We start from the raw sequence: 24,649 nt of genomic DNA on the forward strand, positions 1-24,649 counted from the left end.
TGTCAACCAAAAGCTCAACCATTAATTCTCTTGCTATTGGTGAGATACCAGACAAGGGCAGAACATGTGGGAAAAGAACTGCAAAACATGTTTGCTGAAAAATGGAAAAATATGTCGATGTTCATCACATAAGCCATGCCACGAAAGGTGATTACAGATAGCCATCAAGCACTTGCAGGTTAGCATATACATCCTGGGAAATCCCGATCAATTAGAAATGGCATCAAATAAATACATGATACAAAATGCAGTGGTAGCATAATAAAATATCAGACGAGCAGAGATTACTTCACAAGCGGTGAAATCAGAATGTATATGTCGATCTCATCCAGCGTCGGGCGGTCGCGCAGCGTCAAGCTGTGTTCATTTGCCAGATGCAAGAGACAAATGAAATAGAGGTGTGGCGAGATTTCAGTCGTTGAAACATCTCTGTTACTGCATGGAAGATCATGCAGTACCTTCGTCAGGCACAGAGACGGTTCTATGCCATCTCTTTCCTGCAGGACCAAGTACAATCAGGCTTAAATACTGCAAGTAATTTCGTACCCAAACCAGAAGACGGGCAGGGAAAATGGTTCTTACCAACAAAGTAAGGAAATCATAATACTAGTGAAGAATGTAATATAATGTGTGCACATGGCGATGTTAATTGTTTACATGTAAACTTATTCTATTCCCCTGACAAAAATGTACATGTACTCAAACCTGTTAAGTAACAATGTTCTTTTAAGGCCGTTTAAATGCATGAGTGCACTATGCCACTACCGGAGTAGGTATGTAGATGCATGCGAATATAGGTTCATAACTCCAGTTGCCCGTGTTGCTAATGAATACTCCCTCCGTCTGAGAAAACTTGTCCCTCAAATGGATGTATCTAGCACCTAGTGTTAGATACATCCATTTGAGAGACAAGCTTGGGTCAAGTTTTTTCGGACAGAGGGAGTATAAAGTCAAGTAGGAGGGTTGATTTTAAGTACTATACTATTATTAAAACCCTTGTTTTTTGTTTAAAGGTATCAATAAAACATGGTCAACGTATTAGGTATGTAGGTGCATATGAATGTAAGTACTACATAACTCCAGTTGCCTGTGTTGCAAATGATCCTTTTTTTCAAATATTCCGCGTTTGGTCACAACGAAAATTCTTATGTTTTCTTAAATCAAACTAAGAATATGTGGCACCCAAAAAATTGTTAAACCACAACAAATTTGTTTTCGACGGCTGAAGGTATTTCTTTTCAGTTCCTCAAAGGCTGGACACATCCCGCCCATAGCAATTTGAAACATTCCAGCGATGAGCAGTAAGGCTATTGCTTATTACAGTAAGACAAATAGAACATCCTTACAAATATATAATATGTATAGTATACTATCAAATACGAAAACTCAGACCCAAAATGTCACCTTAGTCTAAGCAACTTGATTACCAAAAACTGTTTTGGACCAAGAAAGCCAGTGAATGGCAATAGCATGGTTGTTACTTGGTATATACTGTATTAGATTACAGTGGCCCCGTATGTAATATATCAAAAAATCCATCAAGATATGTAGCATTGCAATGAATAGGAAAAAAGTCATAATCCATCAAGCCTAAACAAGTACTTGCCACAGCTAATCTACATAAAAAATGACAGTTAGACCTATATTTTATGATAGTACTTAGTAGTAACCAAAGCACATGTATTACCAGATCAGCAGTCTTAGCAGATGTATGAATGTGATTCCAGAGCAATTCCTTTAATGCGTGAACATCGACTTGTTTCGATACCTTGTCATATTGTACATCGATCTTATTGACCTATGATTCAATCACAAAGAAAACAGGCATCTGCTCAGAACTGACCAACAGCCCAAAAGTAAATTGGTTATACCACAAAGAGCAACATAAGTCAATTTCAGACTTATAAGAGTCATCAGCCTGGAACAATAAAAAATTCTGTATATAACTGTTTGGGCTTAGCACGCTGCCCAAAGGCCAACAACTGTAGATTGGAGGAGCCCTCGGTAGTTGAGTATAGACTAACCCGATGTTGCACAGACATTATGTGGCATCATCAGTGTCAGAAACAGTAGTTCATAACAGGGTATAATGTGCAGAAGAGGGTCGATAGATATTGGCTGGCTTGAAAGCAAGATCAGATGATTGTAGGTAAAAAACTAAAAATAAACTAGTGGTGATAGAGAAGACTTGACCTGGAAGGAGTCCGTAAAGAGGGATCTGAAGGACTGGAGTATCACCAGAGAACTAGCCATGGACAGGGGTGCGTGGAAGTGTGCTATCCATGTGCCAGAACCATGAGTTGGTTGCGAGATCTTATCGGTTCCACCTCTAGCTTACCCCAACTTGTTTGGGACTAAAGGCTTTGTTGGTGGTGGTGATAGAGAAGACTCTTTATGCGGAAAAGGTCAAAAGGACAATTATATTTCCTTGCATTCTACTACAAAGCATGCCCATGGACAGACTGAACTAGCCACTTAAGACTGAAACTTTATCCTGACAATCCATTTTAACCCAAATTCTTATGATAACATACTACCCAAACCAAAATACTAGCAATAATATTGCAAAGGTACAGGCCAGATCCAGAGCATATTGAAACCACACTATTGATGAAGTCGGACAAACTAATACCCCAAGTGGCTGACGAATTGTTGGACAACTCTATGCAGAGCCATGAACTCATGAAAGCATCAGACATTCATATGTGATTTTTAACGCATTAGCCATTGATTCCAGAAAAGTGAAAATACAATCAAAGCATACAGAAATATGCCCACACTAAGAAAACAACCTGGGTCAGTGCCCAATGAATAGGAGTGAAATTTGGACATCAGTGGCACAGGTTAAAGGGTATGTTTGGTTGTAGCCAACATGTGCCTTCCCAATTTTTCGGCCATGGCCAAGACTTTGGACTTGGTTTGGATGGCTCTGAACTTTTTGGCATGCCAATAGCTCCTTACCCACTCTAGTAATTTTTTTTAGCCAAGGTTGGCCAACTCTTGGGCACACAAAACCTTGATCAAAATTGTCTAGCCAAATGTTTGGTGGGGAACACACCCCAGGTATTTAACATGTGATTTCCTAATCTAGGGAACTATTAAGCAGCACAAAGCAAAGTTTATGTGCAGGTTGAATATGAAGTGATTGATCATGCACAAGATTGAATCAATAGGGGTGATACATCGTTAAATTCCAAATACAATTGATGGATTAGCGCAAGTCAAAATAGCTAAAAAGTAGATAGAGACAGTTCTTCAAAATGGCTTTTAACTCACCATCTCGGGTTAGCACTGCCATTAAGCATTATTCAATATTTGTGACAAGAAAAGCGTAGCTGTTACAATGTTATCACTTCCTGCCCCTGCTTTAATGCAGTAAGAGACCGAGTGGGCATGTCATCTAATACGGTGGTCCAGTATCATGAACAATTTCATAGATGTGCTCACTTTGTTTGTGCATGTGGTGGGCTGGACATATGTTGTCCAGTCAGAGGGTGCACTCCTGTGAATACTCTTCTGTGTACACTACAATTCTTTTGTTATTGAAAGTTTATGATTGCTACATCTAACAAAGATCAATCCCTCTAAAGGTTAAGATCTTCCCACGGAAGTTATTTCGAGGCAATTTGCCCTCTAGTGATCAGATCTAGAAGGGGAATGGGCCAAGTTCCGGGAATTGCGTATTGGTGCCCGATGACCAAGTTTATGTGGAGCTGCGCGAGGGAACTCCTCATGTGCAACCGGAACCATTCTTGTTTTGGTGATTTCTTCGATTTAAGTGGGGACACCTTAGGTCAATGACGTAGGATCAATTAGACATGATTCGCAGCACAGAGTTGGGCTCTGTCGAATATTAGAAACAAGTTGACCATCAAGTGGGGTGATTCCTGTTAGAGGAGCAACTTACCTCTATTGCATACCACATGGGGCAAATATATAGTAAAATAGACCAAAAAAACTGGGGGGGGGGGGGGAAGGCAGCACCTCACAAGAAGATAATGCATCATGGGAAGATACAAGAGAAGATGGGTCATCGAAAGAAGACGGCACATAAAGAGAATGAAGCATTGTGCAAGAAATCATAGCCCAAGAAACTGGCAGCAAAGAAACTCGGCGGCAATAAAATGGACATAGATCGACGACTATGCAAAAGGAGGCCATAAAAATCCTATTGAAGACAACAAGGACCAGAAAGACCACAAAAGTTGTATTAGAAATGGACTAGGACCAGAAAAGAAGGCAGACATATAAAGGTTTGGTGGCCTACTGGCCTCGCATGGCATGAGAAACACGAAAGAGCAACGAATTTGGTGGACACAGTGGAAAATATAGAACTATGAAGCGCATACTAGACAAGGCGACGGGCTAGAGAGACTGGCGATGGTGGCAGCAGAAGAAAAAATCAAGCCAGCCAAGCTCCCAAATGGCATGAGTCACAGCGGCGAGGGCCAGAAGGCAGAGTACGAGTTGGAGGCCCGGCCTAGCAACGGCCTGATTCGTCCAATAGTGATACGTTAGAAAAAACTCAGTCTGATCTCACCACCGGGTCGAGGTCGTGATCCGATTTGAGCAAGGAAAACAGAGAAGACAACAGGGTATGAACTAAAATGGAGCGGTGGAAACAATCCAGATGTGACGAGACGAAAAAGAAGAATTTGATCAAGATTGATTTGGACAAGTTGCACGTCCAGAGAAAAAAAAACTAAACCAGGGCTCATGATACCATGTTAGAGGAGCAACTTATCTCTATTGCATGGCACTAGGATGCCATTGGCAAAGAAGGCAGAGCACCATTGGGAGCACCGATGGCAGCAATCAGAGCTCTTCACTCTACAATTAGGGCGGCTAAGGGTCAATCCTAGCTCGTGCCGAGTGCTAAGTTGTCGCCGTATCAGACATTTGATATTTCTTTTATTGTTTGATTTGTTTTGGGCTGTAATTGTTATACTGACGAACTCAGTGCGGTGTTTGTATGGTCGGGTGCCGGCTGTTTGGGGCTTTATATAAGCCTTTCATGTAAAAACATCTAAGATTGTGCTTAGATCATGTTATGACCGGCATATACTACAGCCAGGCAGTTAGAGGCCTGGCCCGGTTATCTTATCGTTATTAGGGGCTTAGCCCAGTTATCATATTTGGAGATTATGCCCTCCCCAAGCCCCCGCGTCGCTCCCAGGGGAGACTCGGGTGGCGAAACCCTAGCCGCCACCCAAGCCCCCTTCCTCCCCTCGCCGCCGCCGGAGGATGCCGGCGGGCGAAGCCCACGCCGGTGGACGGCGGCGGCGGGGCCCTTGTTCGCGTGCTCGCGCGCAGGTGTTGGGCGCGCTGGAGCGGCGGGAGCGTGCGGTGGCGCGGCGGACGGCGGTCTGCGTGCAGGGGAGGTCAAGATGGCGCGGTGCGCGCGCACAGTGGAGCTGCCTGGCGACGGCTGGCCGCTGCAGCGAGCGGCGAAGCTGCAGGTGCCCAGATCTAGGCCGCGCGGGCCCGCCCTGGCCCGCGTCAACCACTCTGCCCCTGCCCACCCTTCTCCTTCCCCTCCCAGCCGCCGCCAGTGGTCGCCGTTGGGTTGGTGAGCACGCGCGCGACAACCCTGACAGTTGCTGCGATGATGTACCCCGGCGAATCCTGGTGGCGGAGGCTGCGAGCAGGCGCAGCGACGGCGCGCTGCAGGTGACTGTTGTCGCCTGCTGGACGCGCTCCCGACGGTGGCGGCCTGCTGGCGCTGCGCTAGCCGGTGCCCACTTCTGCGACTGTCGACGTTCCTAGGCTTCCCTCCTCCATGTGTGTCTGTCTTCTCCGGCGTTCTCTGCCATGTCCAGTCTGAATCTGCATCTGAGGTCCTTGCTCATGGGTCAGGGCGAAATCCCCGCACAGCGATGGCCTGCGCTGTCAACAGCGACGCCTGAGGGTGCCGTCACCTCCTTGGAGGCGTTGGCATGACCCTGACCGGACCTCCTCCTAGAGCACCGGGAGAAATCCTAGTTCCGGCCTCCCGGACCGGGCAGCGGCGGCGTCTCAACGCCGTTACCCTCTTGATGGCGCTGCTTTGGCTGCATGTGGAGTTTGATGCGGCAGATGGTGGCTGGTGATGCATCGCTCTGGCGTCGACGGCTGCACAGGGAGCAGGTCGCAACGTATGCCAGCGCCAGTGCTCCCCCAACGAATGTTATGCCAGTTCCTGTCAGGCCCTGCCTTTCACCTGCCGACTCCTAGGCACATGGGTGTGTGGTACGTTGGCCTGGGCAGTCCTGGAGCTGCAATCGCCCCTGGTGGTGTCTAGCAATGGCGGTGATGCTGCCCAGTTGCTCCGAGTCTCGGCACATCGCCATCTTTGGCTGGAGGTCTGGCTGGGCGAGGCCTAATGTCGTTGTGTATTGTAGTTGAGGGCACCTCCTTACCTAGTTGTAGTCGCTTGGTGAGGACGGTCGTGTGTGTGTGTCCCTCCTTCCTGGAGGTTGTACCCCCGATGTCTTCCTGTTCAATGCAATGAAACGCAAACTCTCTTGCGTTTTCTCGAAAAAATATTTGGAGATTATATAAACTCATGTAAGGACCCGTTTTGAGATTAAGGAGAAGCAATCATATTTGCTCGGCTTCCTGAAGGGAGCCGGGAGACCTAACCCTAGCCACCGCACCCTGCTCTCCCTCTCTCTCGCACACGTGATGACGGCACCCCAGCGCCGGCGACCTCACCTTCCTCCTCGCCAAGCCCCCTTCCACCCCTACAACCTACGAGGAGCTAGACCTGGTAGGATCTTAGATCCTATCAATCCGGTATCAGGTGTCTCAGGCTCGATCATGTCCGCGCCACCGCCCACCCCCTCCCTCCAGCTGCCGATCGTCTCTTCGTCGCCGATGACCGCCGCAGCCAGCACACCGTCCCTAACTGGGCCGGTCTCCTTCGCCGCCTAGACGCCACCCGCGCCCGCCACCGCCGTGCTCACCCCGAAGGAGATGACGGCGGCGCTCCAGGACCTGACTCAGGCGGTCCAGGGCATCGGCACCTTCCTCGCGGGGCACTATGGGCTGCAGCCGCCCGCCCCCGTCACCACCATCACGGGGCCGCAGCAGCTCCCGTGGCAGCCGCCACCATCGGTGACCTCCGTCGCATCCATCATGCCGCTGCAGCAGCAGCCGCCGCCGTCACCACCGGCGGGCCTTCCGTCAACGGCGCGCCCGGGGTGCCCATCCACCAGGTTTGTTTCCCCCCGTCGCCATCTCCGCTACCGGCATGGCTCGCCGGGTCCATCGAGCCGGTCTACACGATGGCCTCAGGACAGCCGCACGTGCTGTCATCGCCGGCGCCGCCCCCGCCCATGCAGTTCGGCGGGTCCTCGGGTGTCGCGGGTCCCTACACTGGTGTGGACAGGCCCTTTTCCATGGCGGTACTCTGCAGCCCACACACTCGGCGTCGTCGCCCTCACTGTTCCGCGCGGATGACACATATCCGCCCGTCGTCCACGCCCAGCCACCATCGAGATTCTCCAAGCTGGAGTTCGCGACCTACGACAGCACCGTCGACCCCCTGAATTGGCTCAACCAATGCGACCAATTTTTCAGGGGGCAACGCACGCTCGCGTCCGACCACACATGGATCGCCTCCTATCATCTACGAGGCGCCGCCCAGACGTGGTATTACGCCCTTGAACAGGACGAGGGCGGCATGCCTCCATGGGAGCGTTTCCGCAATTTATGCCTCTTGCGCTTCGGTCCGCCTATACGCGAGAGCCGTCTGGCGGAGCTTGGGCGCCTTCCTTTCCTCACCACAGTGCAAGACTTTCGGCTCGTCAGCAGGCTGAGCTCTTCATCGGCGACCTACCGGACCACATCCGCGTGGACGTGGAGATGCGCGGGCCACAGGACCTCCAGACGGCTATGTACTACGCCCGCGCGTTCTAGCGCCGCGCGGTGGCCATCCAGCAGGCGTCACCGTCCCGGGCCGCTAGTCCAGACGACTATGTACTACGCCCGCGCGTTCTAGGCCGCCACCCTGGCCGGAAATTCCGCGCAGGTCGGCCTGCTCAGGCTTCCGCAGCGCCCCACGCCGCGACCGCGGCGCGCCCATTCCGCCGGCTCACCCCGGCCGAGCAACTCGAGCGTCGCCGCCAAGGGTTGTGCTTCAACTGCGACGAGCCCTACGTGCCCGGCCACGTTTGCCCGCGACTCTTCTACTTGGAGATTGTGGACTACATTGAGAAGGACAACACCGCCGCCGGGCTCGGCGACCTGCCCGCCCCAGCTGACGCGGAGGTGTTTGGCGCCCGTTGATCACCTCAAGGAGTTCCGCAAGCGCTTCCTTCCAGCTCGAGGACGAGCTATTTGTGCAGGCGGGGAGAGATGTTTGTCATTGTCAAGGCGAGCGATCGAACGAAGATCAGAGAGAGGGAGCAATGAACACGAACTGGAGAGGGAGTGTTTTTTGTGCTGCCACCAACTGCGCAGCTTTTCTGTTTTCCATTCTCTTCTCTTTATCTGTTACAACAAACTAGCTACCTCCCGACGGGCGCGCCATGATCCGCGATGGCCGCGCCATCCCACAACCACGACTCACAACGATGCGCCCACCAAGAGGAGAAACAAAGAAAGGAAGATGTGGCCAGTGCGTACTACAGCACTTGATCCACAACCTACCTACGTGCATGCCCGGGTCACATCATCCCGCAAGCACACATTATTTTAAACAGAAAACAAGCTACATGTTTCATGCATGAGATTAGTCTAGGCATAACATTTCACCTCCCTAATCTAACTGCACCAAGCCAATCACTCCAAGCCTCTGTCTCATCTCGATGAAATGAACCCGCCCGAGTGCCTCTGTGAGTGCATCAGCCAGTTGGTCTTGCGTCCCCACATGATTGATCTCCACTTCCCCTTTGTCCATGCAATCTCTGACAAAATGAAACTTCACATCTATGTGTTTACTTCGATCATGATGGGCAGGATTCTTGCTCAAGGCTATAGCTGACTTGTTGTCCACCAACAATCTGAATTTTGCTGGTGCAGTTCCTGTCATACTCTCCAACAGCCGGCTCAGCCACAGACCTTGGCATGTTGTAGCTGCCATGGCCACATACTCCGCCTCACAAGAGGAAAGAGCGACTATCTTTTGCTTTTGAGAGCTCCAGGTGATTAGATTCTTACCCAAGTAGAAGACATGCCCGGAGGTGCTCTTGCGATCGCCGGTGTCGCCGGCATGGTCGCTGTCGCTGAACCCGAGCAAGTCAGCATTACCCTAGCCTCTCTTGTAGCCCTTGATGTACCTTAGGATTCTACATGAACCTTAGGATTTGCTTGACCGCTGCCCAGTGCTGTGTGCTAGGCTTCTCCATGAACCGGCTAACGATGCCGACTGAGTGCGCGATGTCTGGTCGCGTGTTCGCCAGGTAGCGCAGGCTCCCGATCACCCTGCGGTACAATGTGGCCTCAAAGGGCTCCTCACCATCTTCTTTCTTCAGCTTGAGGCCACAGTCCATTGGCGTGTGGCAGCTGTTGCAGCCGCTCATGTTTGCCATTTCCAACACCTTGCCAGCATAGTTCTTCTAACTGAGAGTGATGCCGCTACTTCCTTGTTGCACTTCTATGCCCAAATAGTAACTTAGCTGCCCAAGGTCGCTCATCTTAAAGAGTTGTAGCATCTGCTCCTTGAAGGAAACTATGTCTGCTGCACTTGTGCCTGTGATGATCAAATCGTCCACATACACCCCCACCAACAAATACGAGTGCGCGTCGCCGCGTCGATAGACGGCATGCTCCAATGGACTGCGCGTGAAGCCGAGAGCAGCCAGCGACTCGTCCAACTTCGCGTACCAAGCGCGCAGGGCCTGATGCAGTCCGTACAGCGCCTTGCGGAGGCGCAGTACACTTTCCTCCTTGTCGGCGACCTCGTACCCCGGCGGCTGAGCGACATACACCTCTTCAGTAAGATCACCATTCAGAAAAGCAGATTTCACGTCCATGTGATGGACCTCCAAGCCAGAGTGTGCAGCAAGAGCTAGCAGCAGCCGTACTGTCTCCATGCGAGCTACTGGAGCGAAGACCTCCTCAAAATCCACCCCCTGGCGCTGGACATATCCGTTGGCGACGAGGCGAGCCTTATGCTTGACGATGTTGGCTGCCGGATCACACTTGACGCAATATACCCATTTCAGACCGATCGCTTTGTGTTCAACTGGGAGCTGAGCGAGCTCCCATGTCTTGTTGTCGATGATGGACTGCATCTCGACGTCCATGGTGCCCTTCCACACCTTGCTTGCGAGCGCCTCGTCCATGCCACGCGGCTCCTCGGCGCTGAACAGACAGCGCACGAGCAGGCACCGCTCGAACTGCTCGCGCACCGCCTGATCCTCGGTCTCCTCCAGCACGCTCATGAAGCTCCGATAGTGAACTGGCTACCCCGTTGGCACATCGTGCCTGGAGTCATGTGACGGAGGCGTGTCCCCGCTAGCCCTCGGCGAGTCCGTGGGTGTCACTGGCTCGGACTGCGACGACTCGGGCGCGTCCACCACCGGCGTGGCAACTGCAGGCGATCGCGGCGTCCCCAAGGCTGGTGTAGAGGGTGTCGCCGCGCTCCGAGGGGTGACCAACGGCGTGGTCGACCCACTGTCGATCTCCTAGACAGCATCGTCCATGGTGTAAACCACGGTAAATGTTGCCGGCGCCGTGGTGACCACGTGCCCCGGGTGCTCCAAGTCCATGGCCTGCTTTCTTCAAACAAAGCATCACGTGTTACCTAAAGTTTCTTGCCCACTGGATCATACACCCGATAGCACTTTGACCCCTCGTCATAGCCGATGAAGACCATTTGTGTTGATCTATCCGAAAGCTTGGATACTCCCGGACCCAGCTTCTTCATGTGAACCGTGCAACCGAAAGTGCGCAAGTGCTGTACATTCGGTTTACGGCCGTGTCACGCCTCGTAAGGGGTAGCACTGTCGAGGTTGCGCGTCGGGGAACGGTTGAGGATGTAGACCGTTGTTCTAACAGCCTCCCCCCAGAAGACAGCGGGCATGCCCATGCTCTTCAATAAACACCGCGCCATCTCGACGACAGTCTGATTACGCTGCTCAACCACGCCATTTTGTTGTGGCGAATACGGCGCGGTCATGTACTGTTTGATTCCATGCTCGCTGCAGTAATCTATGAAGTAACCGAAGTTAAACTCGCCGCCCCGGTCAGACCGGAACGCACGCAGCCTGCATCTCCTTCAGTTTCAGCCAAAGTCTGAATTTTCTTGAAAGAAGTGAAGGCCTCATCTTTGGATTTCAGCACAGCTAACCACATGTATCGGTTGTAGTCATCAACAACAAGCAAAAAGTACTTGTTACCTCCAAGAGTAGCTGGACTGATCGGTCCACACAAATCAATGTGTACAAGCTCCAAGCCATGCTCAACTCTGTACGCCGCTACCTGCGGGAATGGAGCTCGGTGCTGCTTGCCGAGGGCACATCCGTCGCAGTACTCATCGACACGATCGATCTGTGGCATGCCACACACCATGCACTCGGAGGCCATAGTACGCAATGCTCTGAAGTGGAGATGTCCCATCCCAGCAAGCCAACGCCAGGTCTCATCGTCGCTCTTCGTTAGAAGGCAGATTGGAGCATCAATGGTGAGGACTGCGGTGTATAGGCGGCTGCGGGAGCGCCGGACACGAGCCATCATGCGCCGTCCACGGTCATAGATCGTCATCAGACCCTCATGTATCTCTATCTTGCATCCCCCTTCATCCAACTGACCCACGGAAATTATGTTGTTGTTGAGACTTGGAATGAAATATACCTCTGACAATGCACGCTGATTACCACTTTGTCCTCTGAAAATGACTGAACCCCTGCCTCGGATCGCAACATGAGAGCCATCTCCAAACTTCACACTGCCTTGTGCTGACTCATCAAGAGTAGTAAACATCCCACGCTAGCACGTCATGTGACTGGTTGCGCCTGTATCGAAGTACCACACCCCCGGCGGCGAGCTCTTTGGTGACCGTGGCCATCATGAGACCCTCATGGTGCTCGTCGCCGTCACAGACAAGATGTGCTTGGCCCTGCTTGCCTTTCTCATCCTCGTCCTTGATCCGGGTGCGGCATTCCCTTTTCCAGTGGCCCGGCTTGTTGCAGTAACGGCACTTGCCTTTCTTCTTCCCACCAGAGCCGCCGGATCCTCCCGCGCCGCCACTGCCCGGCACAGGTCTGCCACCGCCGCAGCCGTGAGGTTTGGGCTTGCCTGGCGACTTGTTCTTACCGCCGGCGCTACCGGACGATGAACCGCCACCGCCGCCAGCTTCTCTCGGGCCAGCCACTCCTCATGAGTGAGCAGAAGGCGTCCGGTGGATTGCGCGCCGTCGTCGAGGTCGTAGTGATCCTTGCAGGCAGAGAGGCATCCGACGAGTTCTTCAATGGACATGGTCTTTAGATCGATCAAAGACTCGATCGCCATGGCCATCGGGCGATACCGCCGCGGCACCACGCGGAGGAACTTCTGGACCGCCTTGTGCTCGGTGACGGGGTCGCCATACAGCTCCAGATCGACGACGAGGGCGGAGAGCCATAGCCCGAAGTCCTCGATGGACTCCCTTTCCTTGAAACAGAGGTCCTCGAACTCCCGCCGGCGCACCTGCGCCTTGGCCTCGCGCGGGTGCTCGCTGCCCATCCGCATGGTCTTGATGGTCTCCCACGCCGTCTTCAATGTGTCCTTCGGTGAGGATCTGCAGCGCTCGCCGGTCGTCGTTTTCGTCGGCGGCGGCGTCAGTCACCGCAGTCCAGACGCGGGCGACTTGCAACTTGACTTGCATCACAAGCGCCCACTCCTGGTAGTTCGTGCGAGTGAGCATCATGGACACCCCCGACTCCTCTCGCACGACGCACTCCACCACGCGATACTCGCCGCTGCCGGTGAAGCGCGCGAGCGGCACCTTGGATGAAAGCGTCTTCGGCGGCGACTGAGTGCCGCTCTTGCTCTTCCTATCCGACTCGTCGCCAGACATGGTACGCGCGGATCGAACACCGCCGGCGACCAAAGAGTGGATCGAACACCATGTAGCTCTGATGCCAATTGTCGTTGTCAAGGCGAGCGATCAAACGAAGATCAGAGAGAGGGAGCGATGAACACGAACTGGAGAGGGAGTGTTTTTTGTGCTGCCACCAACTGCGCAGCTTTTCTGTTTTCCATTCTCTTCTCTTTATCTGTTACAACGAACTAGCTACCTCCTGGCGGGCGCGCCATGATCCGCGATGGCCGCACCATCCCACGACCACGACTTACAGCGCATGCGCCCACCAGGAGGAGAAACAAAGAAAGGAAGACGTGGTCAGTGCGTACTACAACACTTGATCCACAACCTAGCTATGTGCATGCCCGGGTCACATCATCCCGCATGCACACATTATTTTAAACAGAAAACAAAGCTACCACGTTGCATGCATGAGATTAGTCTAGGCATAACAATGTTATGACCGGCATATACTACAGCTGTTAGGGGTCTGGCCCAATTATCTTATCGTTATTAGGGGCTTAGCCCAGTTATCATATTTGGAGATTATATAAACTCATGTAAGGACCCGTTTGGAGATTAAGGAGAAGCAATCATATTTGCTCGGCTTCCCGAAGGGAGCCGGGAGACCTAACCCTAGCCGCCGCACCCTGCTCTCCTCTCTCTCTCGTACACGTGACGACGGCACCCCAGCGCCGGCGACCTCGCCTTCCTCCTCGCCAATCCCCCTTCCACCCCTACAACCTACGAGCTAGACCCGGTAGGATCTCAGATCCTATCAAATCCTTTGAGAGACTTGAGAGCACTGAGGATTTTAGGTGCAATCAGCGGCTCAGCGCACCACACCTTTAGTTCAACATTCAAAAAGTTAAGGAAAACATCTATTTTTTTCCTACATGCATCTACCATGAAATGAAAAATCAGATCCAAATTCAATCCTCTCACTACGAAACAATAAAGAAAAAAATTGACTAAGCATAGTACTCCCTCCTTATGATTATCTATGGCGCGTAAACTTTTGGCAGAAAAATTAGCATGCAGATGGTCATTGCTGAACCGCACAGTTATAGACGATATCCTGTAACAAACGTGGTTGTCCGGTCCATGAAAATAGCAAACAGGGTGGCTCTAGAGGAGAAATTGCACGGGAAGAGCTAGGCAAGGTGGGCTCTGTCTAACCGCAACGTAGAGTTCCAAATCTGGCTTTACTGTACGGGAGAGAATACCGTGTGTTGGGAGGCAGAAGGTAGAGTTCCAAATCTGCCTTACATTTTCGGCTTTTTTAGAGAAGTTTATGTGCCTAAGATTTTGGGAAGTGGGGAGTACTAGATAGCACCAGAACATTGTTTCATTTCAGATTTGGAAATATTCACTGCTGAATTTGTCCCTTTTGGTCTTTGATGTGTGGGTAAAATTTTGACCTGAAATTGTATGGCATGTTTACATGCATGTCGTCTGAATGTTGTCAAGTCATTTCAGAGGTTTGCATACCATTATATGGTAAACTATAGAACTTGGTGCACAAGTCCACATAAGCGCCTTAGTGCATACAACCCACTGCCTGACTTGGAGCCATGTAGCAAATTTCCAACTGCTTATTTCAATATTGTTTGCTATACATGTCTTGACCTTGGATCAGTATATTACTGTAAACTTGTAACATAATATGGCAAAGACAATCACGAGCACTAAATACAGCCGGTGATAGTAATTGCTCGGTGGAGATTAAACCACTATCTGCCATTTAAGCCTGCAATATTGTTCATTTGATGATTTTTCTGGCCATCGACATTCAGATGGACACAGAAAGATAAACATACAGGACAACGTCCAAATATAAGTACATAGAGATGAATGTCTTGAAAGCAGAAGGGATGTACCTGTCTTGGTTTGGCAATAAGATTTACTGGCTCTTCCACATCACTAGCCGCATCCCCTTCATCAACATGATCATTGCCCAGGTCATCATTGTCCCAAGGTCTGGATGGCATAAAGTCATCGCTGTTGTCCCTTGAATCATCTATAAGGAGGTCAAAGGCACCGTGGACCATTGTGCCAGATAAGTGATGTCAGAAAAAATAACAAAATCACATCAACAGAAATATAGGCAAATAGTACTCATGAAGGCATAACCTAGTATGAGCTGCAGGCTTCGTTTCGCATTGCGGCGGATTCTGATAAATGGGATCATCTAGCCAGATTTTATCAAAATTATCATTTTCTTGACAATTTTTTTTAACTTTTGAGGCTATTTTTCTGCAGCAGATTATAAAATAATTTGCTGGAAATAGCCTCTTCCAGAAATGCAGGGAAAGGCTGCGTACAAAAGACAAAGTGGTCAGACCCTTCCCCGGACCCTGCGCAAGCAGGAGATACGTGCACCGGGCTACCATCTTTTTAGATTACAAAAATCAACTGTAAGCTGAGACATACTGCTAACGGAATGCTACCCAACATCAATGTTCATAACAGATTAAATCTTTCCCGGATTGTGTAAATAGAGCAATAAAGTCTTTAATCAAAACCAGCAAGTCCAGAAAGAAGTACAATAATGCAATATGATACGCGAGGAACAACAATTTTAACTTGTAAAGACACATATAGTATAAATAGAAAGAAAAAAAGTAAACCTATTGTTTTCAAGCTTCCATTTTTGCAGGTCCAGAAAGAAGTACAATAGAGTGTTAAGCAGGTAGAGGAAATCTTCAATTCAAATAAGAATGCGAGAATGTAACAAAACTTACCAAGTGGTTTTCTTCTTCTCTGAGCCAGACACTGCAAAAAAAGGCGCACAGTTATTACAGCCGATCCTAGGCCCGTATCAAGAATAATTTTCATGAAAGTAAGCATTACCAAAATATCTGGAAGAAGAAATAATTTAACAAGGCTTTCGGGTTGGTAATGACAATCCTCTGGAAGTTTATTGTTGCAGCTACCCTTATTTGCAGGCAGCAACAATGATTTTGGGTTCTTGGGAGGTGCAAAAACATTTGCCTTCTCATGTTCCAATGCTTTGGTGAAATCAATATCAGGCTCCTCTTTGCCTTTCTTCTTCTTTGACTTTTTTGCTACTTCCAAATCACCAGAAGAAGTTTGGGCAGGCTCCAGATCTAGACAATGGTAAACTCAGTATTAAATAAGCTAGTTTGAAATGGAAGCAAAATAGGACTAGCCAGGGTTTACCTCTAACTTTTCGATATTTCCAATGCTCGGGTCCAGCCCAAGCATTTGTTTTGGAAGAGAATCCCGCACCGAGTGACAACAAATCTGCAATTTTCTCGAGCCTTTCATCCACATCAGGACCGTCTGGACCCTGGAAAGTGTACTCATAGTTATCGGTTCCCTGTATACCAATACACGTCAAGACAACAAATTTGTAGAATCAGGTTTGGAACTTTGAACCTGTAACAAACTATAACTGTTCTTTTGTACTACCTTGGATGTGGGTATTGTTCTAATAGAAGAGAAATAGCAATACTCAGTTGTAGGCAGCAGATTATAACAACAAAAGAAATGCTTGAGGTACAAGATACAAAATGTAAATCAATAATTCTACCCTATGACTAATTGACTTTTCCTCATATGCCTTCAAATACTCCCTCGTTTCAAAAGATATCGTTTGGGAGTTGGACATAGGAGTTAAGAGTGTGAGTGAGATGTCCATGTTACCCTTCAGTTATTTTCATGCCTTTATCATTTTTATCACCAAGGAATTAAATTGCCTCTTTTTCCTCCTAAAAGCAAGGCACGGAAGCACAAGAAGTCAAGAAGGATTAATTAACTCTTTTCTTGATGGCATTGATGAAGCGATAAACTGGAACACCGTCACTAAAGTTGTGTTGGAAGTTTAGAAAGACCAGTATTCTGAGGAAAGTTCGAGAGGCTAAGAGGATTTCTATTGTGGAATGGAGGGAGTGCATGGATAAGTACATAACAGATAGATCCCTAACCAGGTAGTAACTATTTTTCTGAAGGACCATGTCTCAATTTTGTCTAGTTTACAAGTACCTCTTCATACTTTGTTGAGTTGAAATTCATTGGGTTGCAGTTTTCATCATAGTTTAGAAAGACCAGTATTTCTGAGGAAAGTTCGAGAGGCTAAGAGGATTTCTATTGTGGAATGGAGGGAGTGCATGGATAAGTACATAACAGATAGATCCCTAACCAGGTAGTAACTATTTTCTGAAGGACCATGTCTCAATTTTGTCTAGTTTACAAGTACCTCTTCATAGTTTGTTGAGTTGAAATTCATTGGGTTGCAGTTTTCATCATATGCACTGTCCTGATCATCACAACCACCAAAATCCCAAGTTCCACAATCAGGTGGCATGCTGTCATCATTACTGTCAACCACCTGATCTTCCATCACCAGCATTTGCCCGGAAGATGCATCATGTGATGGCCTTTTATTCTCTTCATCAAACTGAGCCACGATATCCCTCAAGGTAGGAGAGATGTCATTGGATAGAGGCATGTGAACTATCATTTGCTCAATTTGTTCTGTCAAAGAGTAGTAGCGACTCACTGAAATCCCATTGGAAGCAACATGTAAAGAGCATACACAACAGAGCGACAAACTGATATTACCTTTAGCAAATGAAAGATCAATCACCTCAGCCTTCTCAGGATCAGATAAGATGCATTTGTCTGGCGCTTCAAACGAATCAAAAAGCACACAACAACTGCCATATACTCCAAGATTATACAATAAGAGCCCCTTTGCTCCACCTTCATCAAACTGAGCAGTGGTCTGATGGTATAGAGGATCCACCGTGAAGGCAGCTATAATTGCAAATAAAATGACCTTGTAGTTTCAGCCACATTATAGAATTAATAAATTCCACAGAAGCACAATGAGAAAAGGCTTGAAACATACCATCAAACTTCTTCACATTAAGAGCCTCAAACGAGGACTCCAGCGTCGAAGCAGGTGAAATCTGCATAGCCGAAACAGCATTGGAAAGATAAAGAACAAGTGAAGTACAGGTAGTGAAAAATCGTATTAAAGAAATGTACCCTCCTATCATCATCCTTTTTGTTGACGCCTTCTTCTTGTGCAGGCTCTGCATCGCCACCTTCTCCCAAATCTTGTTACAATTTCCAAATCAAAACACTGTAATGTAGTTGTGTAGCTTATATTTTTCTATGGTTATTGAACTTGCAACTATGAACACAAAGCTAAGTTTATGACAATAGTAAACAGATAGGGAATTCACAACAATAGTCATATAACAATATAAAAAAAAGATGTACCAAACCAGACCTACGTCATTCTCAGAAGGTCGATGCCTCATGCAAAGTGCACACTCGTGTAAACCAGTGTAACATGGTAATGTAGCACTGAGTGGTTTCCCAAAGAAATGGTAATATTACACTGTAATTATTACCTTAACAAAAAGGTGCTAAGGTCGTCCTGATATGGTGATATTTTTAAATTAAAAACCTAAAAGATGTTCTTATTTTCCTTTGCATCAGTTTAGAAACTGATCTTATCAGTAAACCACAAACGGACGTCATGTATGACAGCTTACTTCAGAGTTTAGCTTGCAAAGTTGGTTTCCAGCATTATAAGAGTATTTGCAATTTATACCAAGCCGCTTAAACAAGACAAATAAATCCAAATTGGTGCACAATTAGAAGATACTAACAACGCAAGTGATACATACCAGCCTCTTAAACGAGATAAATAAATTCAAATTGGTGCACAATTAGAAGATACTAACAACGCAAGTGGATACATACCAGCCTCTTCCCCCCTTCCTGCACGGTTGATACCACCGAGCACCTTGTACGCCTCAGAGTGCACCGAATCCACACGCAGAGAATAGATCTTGACGCCAGCCTCTAGCGTGCAGCTAGCCTGGTCGCAAAACCATAATTTGTTTCCTCAATCTTATTATTTTATAAGAAAAAGAAACACAAAGCTGTTCCCAAATTGAAAATAAGAAAGGAAACGGAAGATCATATCACGCGCACTTTCTGGAAGTTGGTCTCGTCGTCCTCCTCCTCCCCGGCATGGATGATCTCGCTGAGGTGGTCGATGAGCCCCAGCTCCCACGTATTCTTCTGGTTGATTTTCTGCCAAATTTCCACAGATAGAGAAGAAAAAAAAAAGCTTAGTAAGATCCAGGAGCGATGTAGGGTTTTGACGGTGGGTGAGGCAGGTACATTCTCCGAGGCGAGTTTGATGCAGTTATGGAATAGGTCCATGACCTCGTCCCGGTTGAGGAGGTTGGGGTGCGGGGTCTTGGGCGCGAGAGATGCGGCAAGGGAGCGTCGACGGACGGAGGCGGCGCGGGCCATGGCGCGAGCGCGAGCGCGCTCGAGCTGGTCGTCGTTGGAGCCGAGCGGGAACGCAGGCGGCAGCGACTGCAGCAGCAGCCTCGAGCCGACCGCCATCCCACGGGCGCGAGGCGGAGTCGGCGCCTGCGGGGGGGCGGCAGCGGAGGCGTCCTCGGCGGGCGGCATCTCGTGGGGAAGGACGGCGGCGAGGGAAAGGGAATCGGGTTCGGCGGATTTGCGGGGGTTACTCCACACCGCTTGGGAGTTTCAGGCTCCATAGCCATCCCTGGGGGGGGGGGGGGGGGGGGGTTTCAAATTTTCGGGAGCCGCTAGAAGCGGCAATCGGCGACTCGCGAATCCAACGGGCAGTTTTTTTTTTTTCTCTCCGATCCAGTGGGCTGCTTTTCTTTTCCTCGGTACTACCGTGCCCATGTGTTTAGGCCAAAATTTTCAACCCAATAAGAGCGTTAAAATTCATGGTATTCTTTTTTTAGCATACTAGGACACTGCCCGTGCGTCGCAACGGTAACACATATATTCTCTCAATTCTCAACTTTTCTCTCATAAATAAGCCCTTAGTCATTTTATATCCTCAACAAGCCTTTTTTTTCTCCTACTTCTTCAGTTCAACCTACTCTGTCTTTTCCTCTGAAATAAGAATAGGGAGGATGTCCTTTAGACTTCTTCTTCTTGTGCATTTGTTCCGGGATGTTTGATCACGGATAATGTCTTGGTAGCATACAAGTGTGTACATGCAATACGTACTAGGAGGAGGAAGAAGAAGAGTATGTGAGCAGTAAAGTTGGATATGTTGAAGGCATATGACAGGGTGGAGTGGATTTTCCTAGAACAGATGATGGTTCGGTTTGGTTTTGCCCCCCTCCCCCAATGGGTCTCTATGATCATGTGATGTGTTACGTCAGCAAGGTTTCCTGTTAAGCTTAATGTGGGTTGTTCGAGAAGTTTTTCACCTTCACGTGGTCTCAATCAAGGCGATCCCTTGTCACCTTATCCTTTTTTGTGTGTGTGGAGGGCTTTTCGGCACTATTAAAGAAAGCACAACAACACAAGCAAATTAAAGGAGACAAGTTTGGGAGCATTGGCCCCCATATTACTCATCTTCTGTTTGCAGACGACATCCTTGTGTTTTCTTGAGGGTTCAAGGGGAAATATGGAGACTCTCAAGCAGATACTTTTCAAATATGAGAGAGAAAGCTTCATGACAAAAAGTAAACTTGCAGAAGTCATCTATATTTTTTGGGAAGGGGAGTCAAAGCGAGATGAAGGAGCAAGTGAAGCAGACGGGTGGTATTCAGTCTGAGGCTCTTAGTGAGCATTTTTGGGGCTTCCAACACTGGTTGGAAGGTCCAAGGATGGCACTTTCAAGCATGTTACTGAATGTTCCAAAGGTAAAGTTAGCGAATGGAAGGGACAAGGGTTGTCGAAGGCAGCCAGAGAAGTGTTAGTAAAAGTTGTCCTCCAGGCGACACCGACCTACACCATGAGTTATTTTCACCTCTCTAAAAAGAGGTGTCAAAACCTGACTTCGATCTCTTCGAAATTCTGGTGGGGTGCAATGAATGGTGAAAGGAAGGTTCATTGGATAGCGTGGAAGAAGATGTGTGTGAAGGAAATATGCCCTAGAGGCAATAATAAAGTTATTATTTATTTCCTTATATCATGATAAATGTTTATTATTCATGCTAGAATTATATTATCCGGAAATATAATACTTGTGTGAATACATAGACAAACTAAACATCACTAGTGTGCCTCTACTTGACTAGCTCGTTAATCGAATATGGTTATGTTTCCTAACCATAGACATGTGTTGTCATTTGATTAACGGGATCACATCATTAGGAGAATGATGTGATTGACATGACCCATTCCATTAGCTTAGCGCCCGATCGTTTAGTATGTTGCTATTGCTTTCTTCATGACTTATACATGTTCCTATGACTATGAGATTATGCAACTCCCGTTTGCCGGAGGAACACTTTGTGTGCTACCAAATGTCACAACGTAACTGGGTGATTATAAAGGAGCTCTACAGGTGTCTCCAAAGGTACATGTTGGGTTGGCGTATTTCGAGATTAGGATTTGTCACTCCGATTGTCGGAGAGGTATCTCTGGGCCCTCTCGGTAATGCACATCACATAAGCCTTGCAAGCATTGCAACTAATGAGTTAGTTGCGAGATGATGTATTACGAAACGAGTAAAGAGACTTGCCGGTAACGAGATTGAACTAGGTATTGAGATACCGACGATCGAATCTCGGGCAAGTAACATACCGATGACAAAGGGAACAACGTATGTTGTTATGCGGTCTGACCGATAAAGATCTTCGTAGAATATGTAGGAGCCGAATATGAGCATCCAGGTTTCGCTATTGGTTATTGACCGGAGACGTGTCTCGTTCATGTCTACATTGTTCTCGAACCCGTAGGGTCCGCACGCTTAACGTTACGATGTCATTTTCATTATGAGTTTATATATTTTGATGTACCGAAGTTTGTTCGGAGTCCCGGATGTGATCACAGATATGACGAGGAGTCTCAAAATGGTCGAGACATAAACATTGATATATTGGAAGCCTATGTTTGGACATCAGAAGTGTTCCGGGTGAAATCGGCATTTTACCGGAGTACCGGGAGGTTATCGGAACCCCCCGGTAACCTAATGGGCCTTAATGGGCCTAGTGGAGAAAGAGGAGAGGAGGCCTAGGGGCTGCCGCGCGCCCCTCCCCCCCAAGTCTGAATTGAACAAGGAGGGGGGGCGGCGCCCCCCCTTCCTTTCTTCCCTTTCCTCCTTCCCCCCAAGTCCTAATCCAACTAGGGAAAGGGGGGAGTCCTACTCCCGGTAGGAGTAGGACTCCTCCGGCGCGCCTCCTCCTAGGGCCGGCCGCACCCCCCTTGCTCCTTTATATACGGGGGCGAGGGGCACCTCTAGACACATAAGTTGATCCTCGTGATCGTTTTCTTAGCCGTGTGCGGTGCCCCCTTCCACCATACTCCTCGATAATATTGTAGCGGTGCTTAGGCGAAGCCCTGCGACGGTAGAACATCAAGATCATCACCACGCCGTCGTGCTGACGGAACTCTTCCCCGATACTTTGCTGGATCGAACTCCGGGGATCGTCATCGAGCTGAACGTGTGCTAAAACTCGGAGGTGCTGTAGTTTCGGTGCTTGATCGATTGGGCCGTGAAGACGTACGACTACATCAACCGCGTTGTCATAATGCTTCCGCTGTCGGTCTACGAGGGTACGTAGACAACACTCTCCCCTCTCGTTGCGATGCATCACCATGATCTTGCATGTGCGTAGGAAATTTTTTAAAATTACTACGTTCCCCAACAGTGGTATCAGAGCCTAGGTTTTATGTGTTGATATTGTGCACGAGTAGAACACAAGTGAGTTGTGGGCGATATAAGTCATACTGCTTACCAGCATGTCATACTTTGGTTCGGCGGTATTGTTGGATGAAGCGGCCCGGACCGACATTACGCGTACGCTTACGCGAGACTGGTTCTACCGACGTGCTTTACACACAGGTGGCTGGCGGGTGTCAGTCTCTCCAACTTTAGTTGAACCGAGTGTGGCTACGCCCGGTCCTTGCGAAGGTTAAAACAGCACCAACTTGACAAACTATCATTATGGTTTTGATACTTAGGTAAGATTGGTTCTTGCTTAAGCCCGTAGCAGCCACGTAAAACTTGCAACCACAAAGTAGAGGACGTCTAACTTGTTTTTGCAGGGCATGTTGTGATGTGATATGGTCAAGACATGATGCTAAATTTTATTGTATGAGATGATCATGTTTTGTAACCGAGTTATCGGCAACTGGCAGGAGCCATATGGTTGTCGCTTTATTGTATGCAATGCAATTGCGCTGTAATGCTTTACTTTATCACTAAGCGGTAGCGATAGTCGTGGAAGCATAAGATTGGCGAGACGACAACGATGCTACGATGGAGATCAAGGTGTCGCGCCGGTGACGATGGTGATCATGACGGTGCTTCGAAGATGGAGATCACAAGCACAAGATGATGATGGCCATATCATATCACTTATATTGATTGCATGTGATGTTTATCTTTTATGCATCTTATCTTGCTTTGATTGACGGTAGCATTTTAAGATGATCTCTCACTAATTATCAAGAAGTGTTCTCCCTGAGTATGCACCGTTGCAAAAGTTCTTTGTGCTGAGACACCACGTGATGATCGGGTGTGATAGGCTGTACGTTCAAATACAAAGGGTGCAAAACAGTTGCACACGCGGAATACTCACGTTATACTTGACGAGCCAAGCATATGCAGATATGGCCTCGGAACACAGAGACCGAAAGGTCGAGCGTGAATCATATAGTAGATATGATCAACATAGTGATGTTCACCAATGAAACTACTCCATCTCACGTGATGATCGGACATGGTTTAGTTGATTTGGATCACGTGATCACTTAGAGGGTTAGAGGGATGTCTATCTAAGTGGGAGTTCTTTAGTAATATGATTAATTGAACTTAAATTTATCATGAACTTAGTACTTGATAGTATCTTGCTTGCTTATGTTTGATTGTAGATAGATGGCCCGTGTTGTTGTTCCGTTGAATTTGAATGTGTTCCTTGAGAAAGCAAAGTTGAGAGATGATGGTAGCAATTACACGGACTGGGTCCGTAACTTAAGGATTATCCTCATTGCTGCACAGAAGAATTACGTCCTGGAAGCACCGCTGGGTGCCAGGCCTGCTGCTGTACCAACACCAGTTGTTATGAACGTCTGGCAGAGCAAAGCTGATGACTACTCAATAGTTCAGTGTGCCATGCTTTACGGCTTAGAATCGGGACTTCAACGACGTTTTGAACGTCATGGAGCATATGAGATGTTCCAGGAGTTGTAGTTAATATTTCAAGCAAATGCCCGGATTGAGAGATATGAAGTCTCCAATAAGTTCTATAGCTGCAAGATGGAGGAGAACAGTTCTGTCAGTGAGCATATACTCAAAATGTCTCGGTATAATAATCACTTGATTCAATTGGGAGTTAATCTTCCAGATGATTGCGTCATTGACAGAATTCTCCAATCACTTCCACCTAGCTACAAGAGCTTCATGATGAACTATAATATGCAAGGGATGGTTAAGACAATTCCCGAGCTCTTCGCAATGCTGAAAGCTGCGGAGGTAGAAATCAAGAAGGAGCATCAAGTGTTGATGGTCAACAAGACCACTAGTTTCAAGAAAAAGGGCAAAGGGAAGAAGAAGGGGAACTTCAAAAAGAACAGCAAGCAAGTTGCTGCTCAGGAGAAGAAACCCAAATCTGGACCTAAGCCTGAAACTGAGTGCTTCTACTGCAAGCAAACTGGTCACTGGAA

The 24,649-nt window shown here is 48.3% G+C and overlaps 1 protein-coding gene and 1 pseudogene across 2 annotated transcripts; one reads left to right on the plus strand and one right to left on the minus strand.

Annotated features, from left to right (window-relative positions):
* On the minus strand, positions 1-19,551 carry LOC147979650 (condensin complex subunit 2-like). 2 transcript variants are annotated; one of them, XM_087547049.1, is made up of 13 exons: positions 19,157-19,551; positions 18,965-19,066; positions 18,731-18,848; positions 18,005-18,075; positions 17,865-17,925; positions 17,576-17,770; positions 17,211-17,488; positions 16,172-16,301; positions 15,842-16,098; positions 15,733-15,763; positions 14,869-15,008; positions 1,688-1,798; positions 1-497 (listed from the first exon to the last, which is right to left on the minus strand). In XM_087547049.1, the coding sequence occupies exons 1-13, from the start codon at positions 19,454-19,456 to the stop codon at positions 285-287; spliced, it is 2,007 nt and encodes a 668-aa protein (XP_087403175.1). In that variant the 5' UTR covers positions 19,457-19,551; the 3' UTR covers positions 1-284. The 2 variants fall into 2 exon arrangements, with proteins under 2 accessions (XP_087403175.1, XP_087403174.1); XM_087547048.1 differs by having other exon boundaries at positions 16,172-16,331; positions 19,157-19,549.
* On the plus strand, positions 4,702-5,951 carry LOC147979651 (uncharacterized; annotated as a pseudogene).
* Positions 19,552-24,649: the final 5,098 nt, after the last annotated feature.

Source organism: Triticum urartu, chromosome 3A (assembly GCF_056163025.1).
Source record: "Triticum urartu cultivar PI428250 chromosome 3A, HENAU_Tu73, whole genome shotgun sequence".
Classification (NCBI taxonomy): Eukaryota; Viridiplantae; Streptophyta; class Magnoliopsida; order Poales; family Poaceae; genus Triticum; species Triticum urartu.

What these genes read in the sequence shown, in the direction of transcription:
- LOC147979650 (XM_087547048.1), bottom strand. Translation starts at nt 19,456, where the DNA reads ATGCCGCCCGCCGAGGACGCCTCCGCTGCCGCCCCCCCGCAGGCGCCG. An exon ending in AAAAGGATGATGATAGGAGG is followed by an intron (nt 17,926 to 18,004) that starts GTACATTTCTTT and finishes TCGGCTATGCAG; the next exon opens with ATTTCACCTGCTTCGACGCT. An exon ending in TGATCTTTCATTTGCTAAAG is followed by an intron (nt 17,489 to 17,575) that starts GTAATATCAGTT and finishes ACTCTTTGACAG; the next exon opens with AACAAATTGAGCAAATGATA.